The 9,626-nt window shown below is 43.9% G+C and overlaps 1 protein-coding gene across 1 annotated transcript; it reads left to right on the forward strand.

Moving 5' to 3' along the window:
* Positions 1–7,961: 7,961 nt before the first annotated feature.
* LOC146204822 (histone H2B.3-like) lies at positions 7,962–8,430 on the forward strand. The gene has a single exon (XM_084586563.1). The coding sequence runs from the start codon at positions 8,064–8,066 to the stop codon at positions 8,361–8,363; it is 300 nt and encodes a 99-aa protein (XP_084442689.1). The 5' UTR covers positions 7,962–8,063; the 3' UTR covers positions 8,364–8,430.
* Positions 8,431–9,626: the final 1,196 nt, after the last annotated feature.

Below are 9,626 nucleotides of genomic sequence, written 5' to 3' on the forward strand. Positions count from 1 at the left end.
GTAGCAGGGAACATTACGCTAGAACATCTACTGCCCTTTTTCTTATGTGTATTAAGTGTATGCGTATGTCTTCTCAGTAGCAGGAAACAATATTGTTGAACATTTCCTGCCCTTTTTCTTTGTCTAAGGAAGAAACTGCACACCCCTGCATGCATTTTAGGAATTCTTCATCATTCAGTATTAACAATCTTTAGAAGGTCTGTGTGATTTTACAAAGCTGCAAATAACCACCTTGCTCAGGCCAGCAATGCAACAAAAAGTGAGAAGGAAAGTTGTAATTCAGTTTGTAAAAAACAGTTGAAAATGAGCAAGTTTCTTATATGCTTTGTAAATAGTTACTTCAACAACCTAGCCAATTCATAACTATATTACAGATCAATGTGGATATGGAGTATAGTTCTAGTTCAAGAGATTGAAATGTTGATTAAGCACAATATATAGAACCAATGAGGGATAACATAATTGAACTGTTGCTTGTTTTGCTGCTAATTTTTTCTTGGCTATTGTTATTAAGGCTTATCATGCAGCTAAAATCATGAGGGAGACTTTCATTGCATTGTTTTTGATTTTGATCGTTCTCTTAGGTTCATTATTTCACATGCTGTAGTTAGCTTTGGTGTACCTATTTGTTTGCTTATTACAGACATCTGATATTGACATTTGTTGCTGTCATAGTGCTCTGAGAGTAGCTCAGCATGGACCTTAATTCAAGGCATGCTGTGTCAGTTTCAAGCTGACGCAGCATGGGGCAACTGGACTTATGAAGAGGTGTTGTGACTGCCCGTCAGGCCCCCATAGAGAGATGGAATTGCGATCAGATAAAGACGTATCAGCCATACTCTCTCTTCACTATTTGTTGCATGCTTGCAGCAGTCTTGGGATAACTGAATCTCAAAAAATTAGAAATAGATGTAAGTGGTGAAACTATAGTTATCTTCAATTAGAGTAATTCATTAGTAATCTCCAGTTAGAGCCATTATCTTAGTAAATCTTGGTCCTGCAAAGCAGGATGAAGAAGCTTAAGTAAAGCAGAATGGTGGGCCTAACAAGTTTTGACAGCTACGAGTACTCAAGAAGTAGTGCCCATATTCTTTTTTTTCTCAGACATTGATTAGTCAAAATTTATGAAGCTCGCAAATATTACAGCCTCACGTCTACTAGAGGTATAACACTTTAAATGCATTTTCAGTCAGATTGTATGGTTTTGTGAAACTGATGACCAGTTTTTATACCAGTTTTCCTTCAGAGTATCAGCACGGATGACTGTCTGCCCTCATAGTGGCCTAAAAACAAACGCTCTTACCCAATTTGGTTGGGTTATATTGCCCTATCCTCCTATTCCAGGCATTGCACCACACGATTATATTTCTGTGCTTCATTGATCTAGCTTTCAGAATGACTGAGATTGTTATTTGCACCTTGCGGGCATGGCTGCTGTATAAGTAAATATAATTGCTGATACAAAAATGGCATGCATGAATCTGTTTTTCAGTGATGCGAAGTAATAACTATTGACTGTGCTTGCATTGAAAAATGCTATGGATACAGCAGATATGTGGCTGTATTCATTGTGAATTTCATATATTCTGCACAAAAATTGATTGAGAAAAAGTGAGGGGCATACAAGGGAGGAAGCATTAGAAGTCATGAATAAAAATATTTGCCATGCAATGGCCATCAAGCAATCCAGCCCATAAAAAGTGAAATACCCAAGGAGCTTAAAATAGGGTGGAGAGCAGTTTTCCAAATCCATCATCAAGCAGAAGCCTGAGAGCACCTATCAGGATGAAAGCTTGTAATAGTTAAGAAATTAGAGGCCAATAAAATGGGTTGAAATAAATAGATTTTAGTGCAGTGAATCATATGAAAGGGAAATAATTGTTGTAAACTTAAGAGGCAGTGATAGAGGAGGAAACTACGAAAAAGAAATATAGTTAACAATGTCCTTGATACGCAGTTGAGTTAATATAGTAGAAATACAAGTATGATGTCTTGTAAAGGAGCATATTGTAAATTGGAGACAGAAGGAGAGGTGATGAAGATGGAACACTGCATTTATGAAAACCAGTGGCATTTTCACAAGATGTTGTTACACACGTTACTACAGTTACGATTACAGTGTTTCACAACGAGGTGACACCACTCGTTTTCATGCGACTTTCAGTGCTAAATTTAAATTATCAATCCTCGTTTCTTGTATATCGCAGCGCTCGATCTACACCGTACGAAGCAATAATCCCATTACATATTTTGGTCAGCGTTCTATCTCTTTAAGCAAGTTGAAACTTGTTTACAAATGTATATTTATGCCCACAGTCGCTGCTCCCACTGTATGCTGCATGTGCTCGCATTGCAAATTATATCCAAAATGATCTGTGTGCCACTGGAACTTGAAGCTTAATTGCCAGGAAGTCATGCCATAAGTAGTGATATGTGGCATCTGCATGAAACACAGAAGTATTGTAAAGTCTTATACTGTTTTTTTTTTTCAGATCTTTGAAGGTTCATGGAAGGTAGGCACAAGAGGTTTACGGAAGAATGCACAAGAGATTCATTGAAGTATGCACAAGAGAATTCGAAGTCTTTCAAAAGCAGTTACCATAGCTTTGTTTATTTACCGAAATCCACCCAAATCCAGGTTGGTGGAAAACTCAAATAAACAGTTTTCAGCACTGGCCACTCTTACTGATTTGCCTGCCTTCCTGTATAGCATACTGACACTGCACATTTTATGCAGTGGCCTAATCAGTGCCTCAGTACCTTGGTTTTAGCCAAGTTGGCTGAATTCTTATAAAGTACAGATTTGCTTAAAGAATACTGCGTGAACTAAGAAACATGTGTATTACTTCATTTTATCTCGTGTTCTTTGTGCAAGCTTGGACATCATCATCATCATCAGCCTCATTATACCCACTGCAGGGCGAAGGCCTCTCCCATGTTTCTCCACTTAACCCGGTTCTGTGCAAGCTGCATCCACTTGACCCCTGCGAACTTCTTAATCTCATCCGCCCACCTAACTTTCTGCCGCCCCCTGCTACGCTTTCCATCCCTTGGAATCCAGTTTGTTATCCTCAGCGACCATCGGTTATCCTCTCTTCGCACTACATGTCCTGCCCATGTCCATTTCTTCTTAATTTCTACTAGAATGTCGGTAACTTGAGTTATTTCTCTGACCCACTCTGCACGCTTTCTATCTCTTAATGTTACCCCTACCATTTTTAGTTCCATAGCCCTCTGGGTTGTTCTCAACTTAAGTAGAACTCTCTTGGTTAGCCTCCACGTTTCAGCCCCATAGGTGAGTACAGGCAAGATGCAACTGTTGTATACTTTCCTCTTGAGCGATACCGGTAAGCTGCTAGTTATAATCTGCGAGTGCTTGCCAAATGCGCTCCATCCCAATCTTACTCTTCTTGTTATTTCCTTTTCATGGTCCGGATCTGCGGTTACTACCTGTCCTAAGTAGACATATTCGTCCACTACTTCCAGTATTTCGCTACCTAATGCAAACTGCTGTTCCTTCCCGAGGCTGTTGAACATTACCTTAGTCTTCTGCATATTGATTTTCAAGCTTGTACAAGCAGTGCCTTATTATATGCATGTAGTTTTTAGGTTTGTGTGTCTGAATGCCAAACATCCATATTTTATAGTGTAAAGAGGTGAAAAGAGAAAATGTTGCTAGATAGATTTTAGACACCAATGTGTATTTACAATCAGCCCAGTGCAGATTTTATGAGCCCTGCTTTAATTTACCAAAAAAGCACTGAAGGAATGAAAAATGGGCCACAATTTTTTCTACGGGTAAATATTATCTAAACAACATAACTACTGTATACGTGAAATACCAGCCACAATTTTTCTACAGGTAAATATTATAAAGACATAACTACTGTATACCTGAAATACGGGCCACAAATGTTTCTACATGCAAACATTATATAATTAGCCTAAGTACTGTATGCATAAAATACGAGCCACAATTTTTTCTACAGGTAAACATTGTATAAACAGTGTAAGTACCATATACCTAAAATAGGAGCCACAATTCTTTCTACAGGTAAACATTATATATAAAGCGTTAGTACCGTATACTTGAAATACGGGCCATAATTTTTTCTCCAGGTTAACATTATGTAAACAGCATGATTGCTGTATACATGAAATACGGGCCACAATTTTTTTTACGGTAAAAGTTTGGCAGCATCAGCTGCCAGTACTTTCACCGTAAAAACTGTGCATTTTTTACAGTGATATATATACCCTCTCGTTGCAAATGCGTTGCTCTCGTAGAGAAATCATCGATCCGCGCCGTCATTGCCAGGCGCAGTAATGCGGACCGCTAACTCAAGCGGTTGACCAGCTGCGCGCGACGAGGCATTTAAGAGAGCAACAGAAGGGAAAGTTGGGCGAGTTGTAGGTTGTTCATGACGGTTTCATGGGCGCACTTTAACACAGAGACAAAGAAAAGAAGAGAAATAAGGGCGCCAGACTCGGTTTTTTTTTCTCGCTGTCTCTGTGTTAAACAGCGCCCGCCAAACCATCATGAATTTCAAAGCACCTCGATGCCCAATTACCTATTTGGTCGGCTAGTGAGTACAACCTGAGGGGTCATATGGTGCAATGGCTGTGCAGGAAATTCGCGCGACAGGTAGCGAGGGATCACCAAAGACTGTCTCAAATGTCGGCCCTAAACATTGCCTTTTTTTTTTTGTCTAGCACTATGCATTCACTGCAATGTTAATGAATTCAACACCCTTTCCATGATGAGAAAACAAGCAAAAATTCTAACAGCTGCTATTTTAATAAAGGAATGTATATGCAATGTACATGGCACATGTATGCTGCCACACGTGATGTGTTTTATATATAAAGTTTTGCTTTAATATGCTTGCAGGCTCACCATTTGCTTATTTTTTAGAAGAAAATAAGTACCCCAGAGCCAGTTATGATGGTATGCTCTAATCACATGATGTAGTTGAGTGACATGTTGTGTTGATTGCTTTTTTTAATTCAGCCGGAAAATAATTTGCCTTTATTGATTTTCATTTTACCGTTTTGACAGTAAGAAATATATGCGCGCGGCGCCGCCCTAGCTTCATACCACGATTTCCTCGCACACACACACGCGCACACGCACACACACACGCGCTCACACGCACAAACGTACGCACACACACACGCGCGCGCGCACGCACGCGCGAACACACAGCTACTTAGGAAATCTGTCGGTTCCTTCTGTTTACGATAAGGTCCTTAAACAGGTCACCGCCGCTCTCCGCGGGGGCTAGCCTGCCGCCGAATTTCTATCTGTTGTAGACCGTCATTGCAACCGCCACCGCTTCTGGGTGGACGACGGCCGTTGCGACGCGTGTCTTTCTCTCAGTCTCCTCCTCCTCAGGCTCCAAAATTACATCGACGAAAACAACATCTTTCCTTCCTGCATGCTGGGCTTCCGCAAGGGACTCTGCACGCAAGATGCTTTCCTCCGAATTAGGGAAGAAGTCATCAACACCATACCCCGAAAAGGCGAAAATTTCGTTCTGGCACTAGATCTCAAAGGAGCATTCGACAACATTGGCCACCAAACCATATTGCACGAATTAAACAATATCAACTGCGGGGAGAAAATCTTCATATACGTGAAGGCTTTCCTCTCAGATCGCACAGCCACCATAGGAATTGGAGAGATCCGATCACCAAAAGTACCCATGCCGAACAAAGGTACACCGCAGGGTTCTATAATCTCTCCAATGCTATTTAACATAGCAATGATAAATTTAGCAAAAAAACTGTTGACCCGCAATGATATTGGCTTCACTTTATACGCGGACGACATCACCATCTGGGCTATTCAGGGATCCTTGGCGCAAAAAGAAGCTCTGCAAGCCGCTATAGACCTAGTCGAGGAATTTGCCGGGGAGAGCGGTCTTCAATGCTCCCCAGAAAAATCCGAACTTATCAGGCTACACAGAAGAAATTACAAGTCCCCAGGAGAAATTCAGCTCTCTCTATGAGACCAGACAATTCAAGAGAAGGACAAGATCAGAGTTTTGGGGCTGTGGTTGCAAAGCAATTTGAGAGTGGATTATACAATCAAAACACTCAAAACCACAGTCAACCAAATTTCCAGAATGATTAGAAGGGTGACCTGGCACCGGAAAGGGATGAGGGAGGAGGACACCCTCCGCCTTGTACAAGCCCTAGCCGTTAGCAGGATTACCTACGGGCTCCCATATCACGAAATTAGAATCACTGATAAAAGGGCCATTGACACTATCATAAGAGGAGCCTATAAAACGGCCCTAAACCTCCCGCCAACAACATCAACGGAACGTCTTTGGGCACTCGGAGTGCACAACAACTTCGAGGAGCTCAAGGAGGCGGTTCTAGAGAGTCAGAAACAACGCCTAACAACAACGCAGGCGGGTAGGGAAATCCTGTCAAAACTAGGGCTATGGCAGGCACTAAGAACTTCTGAGATCAAATCACAAATTACGACATCCACAAGAAACAACATCTATGTGAACCCGATACCCAAGCACATGCACCATGAGTTACAGAAGGGTCGAAGGAAAGCCAGAGTCAAATCATCGGAAAAACAATTGTCTAAAGACGCGGAAGTTGTCTACGTGGACATAGGGGCTTACGGCGAGCCTGGCAAGTTCACAATAGCTGCAGTTGACCACCAGAAGAGGCCAATTATTCAGGCTTCGATCTATGCCAAGGATCCTGCGGAAGCGGAATCACTGGCAATAGCCGTCACCATAAAAACACAAGACCACCAAAAGAAGTCATCACACGTAGTGACGGACTCCCAACCAGCCTGCAGGGACTACCTGGCCGGAAAACCTCACAGAAGAGCGTGTGCAATATTACGTTCCATCTCCCAGACGCACACAATTACATGGACACCTGGACACGAATGCCTAGAAGGAAATGAGGTAGCGAATGATCTAGCCCGAGCTCTCACAAACCGGGCGGATCCCCATCCCTACCCCACCCCTCTCCTAGGACCCTACGGCGACAGGCTGGAACACCTACGGTTAGAAAGAAGAATTTTCTCACCACCACACAAACAACTTCCTTCCTCGGACGCTATAGACTGGATAAAAATACAAACAAACACATTCCCTAATCTTCACATTTTAAATAAGATAAGCCCAACAAAATACACGAGTTACTGTCCTTGGTGCGGTGCAAGCCCCACACTCTATCACATCTCTTGGGAATGCCAGGACAAACCTGACCCAACGTTACTAGTGCCATGCCCGACACACGAGCAGTGGGAGGCGGCCCTGACCAGCGACAACCTGGACCAGCAAGCCTGGATTATCCAGCTAGTCCGCTAGTCAGCTGCTGCCAGCGGAGCCCTGGACTAGGGGCACCGACCACACAGCTCCTGCGAATTCTCACTGATTATTAACCTCATTAAAAATTTTTTCTCTCTCTCTCTGTCTTCTTTTTCTTTCTTTTCTATTTTCTCTCCTGTCCTCATGAGGCAGCGGAGGTGGCAGAGCTCAAGAGCCAGTAGCAGGCCCGTGTATTTTCTTTTACTTCTTCCTTCAATCTTTTTTTTTTCGGCGCTGCCACCGCGGCGCCGCATCTGCGGGGAGTCCAGTGATGTCACTCCATTGGCGCCGCCACTTGTGGAGCAAAGGCGGCGCGCGTAACTGCGCATGTGCTAGGAAGGCCACGCATCAAACTCGCATTTCGTCATCCTCTCTGGAAGCGCGCTGACCGCGCGCTGAGATTTTGGCGCGGTTTTGAGCACCACGTGACCTCGCCTCGGCGCGTGAAAAAGCAAAGCGACTGCCAGTGGCACCATTCGGAGGCAAGCAGCTAGGATGTCGTCGAAGATGGCCGCCAGCGCCGCGGAGGTAGCGAAGGCTACGAAGAAGGCTACGAAGGCGAAAGGCCAAAAGTCCGCACGAAACGTTGCCTTGCCCGCCGCTGGCTCCAGCGATGGTGCAAAGAAGCATCGTCGACGCCGCCGCGAGAGCTACAGTCGCTATATATATAAGGTTCTGAAGGAAGTTCATCCGGGAGCGGGAATCACCGACAAAGCGATGGACATCATGAACAGCTTCGTTGGCGACATCTTAGACCGCATCGGACAAGAGGCTACTAAGCTGACATTCATCTCGGGGCACCGCACAATCACTGCACGAGACATCCAGGCTGTGGCGCGACTGCTCTTACCTGGTGAGCTGGGCCGGCATGCCGTCTCTGAAGGGACAAAGGCCGTCACCAGGTACACCGCGTCGATGCTGATTCCGCCGCCATCTTTGCACAAGCCGCAGCAGAAGCCTGCCGAGCAGCAACCGCAAGAGAAGGAAATTCAGTCACCGCAAGAGAAGGAGCAGTAATCGTGTTCCATCTCGACAACGCTGTGAGCAACTATCTCTGGGACGCTGAAGTTTTTGTGCGTTTACTCCGAGCAATGTGTTGGGAAATATAATTTTTGTTTATACACCTCGTTTCACGTTGCCTATTCTTATGCATGCTTTTTTTTTTTTTTTGCTGCCCATGCAGAAGCTCCAAACGACTTCACCCACTCAGCGTCGGAAATTCGAAGCAGTTAAAGAAAGGGCGGCGTGTGGGGTGAGATTTCTTCGACCTGCTCGGGATGTTTTTTTTTTTTTTTTTTTTTTTGTTACGGTGCGGCTTGTTGCCGTTTTTGACTGTGCGAGGCGATGGCGCAAGGAGATTTCCGGTAGGTACTACCACATTTTCTTTCGGCATCATCATTGTGCACACGCGCGGATTTCGTTTGCATGGCATCGCGTTCCGATGGGTATCACTGTTGAGGATCTTGGTCTAAGCGGAGGCGGTGAAATTTCGGATCTGACAAGGATGTTTTTCTCGTTGCCTGTTCCTTTTATTCCTATCACTTGAGCAGATGTATAAAGTTGTTCAGCATGGAGAGGAGGCAAATGTATCACGCAGTAGCAGCCTATAATTTAAGCGATGCAATTTTATTTCGGCTGATTAGCGAAACTGGACGTTGGGCGTGTAGACACCGTCGACTTGTTTCGAAACATCCCTTGAATTGTGCATGTACGCGGAAGGTCGGAGCACACAAACATGCTACTTGAACGCTGCTCACGATGGGTACACTGCCGTAAACAAAGGTAAGTTTGTGCAGGTGTCATGAAATTAGGGGCCAGTGCAATACATGATTTATGAAATTGCCGAAGTGTCTGAATCGGTGTGAAAGTATTGCTTGATGGAGATTATGCAACGTTGCTAAGTAAAGGACTCAATAGTATTGAGCTGTGATAATTAGTGGTGTTAATTTGAATTGTTGCTGTAATGTCTGGTTCTTATCCTTAATCTATTGCACTGAACAATTGTTCCTTCACTTTTGCAAATCGGAGTGAGCTCTAAGTGAGCTGCATCTAGAAGGAAGATGGTGGTTTAAGCGTGGCTTGAACCTAGTGATAAAGCGAAAGCTGTGAGCGTTGCAGTGATAGCCTCTGTAACAACCGCTTTTCAAACTGCGGGTTTTTCATAATTTTTATTTAAATTCGGTTTTGGGGAAGGAAGGAGCCTTACGCTAATGCTCCTTAAGCTCCACGGAATCGTGGACACCTAATCAGGTCAAGAATAATATTTTTTTTTTGTATATT

This window comes from Amblyomma maculatum, chromosome 1 (assembly GCF_055883805.1).
Source record: "Amblyomma maculatum isolate TAMU_Amacu chromosome 1, ASM5588380v1, whole genome shotgun sequence".
NCBI lineage: Eukaryota > Metazoa > Arthropoda > Arachnida > Ixodida > Ixodidae > Amblyomma > Amblyomma maculatum.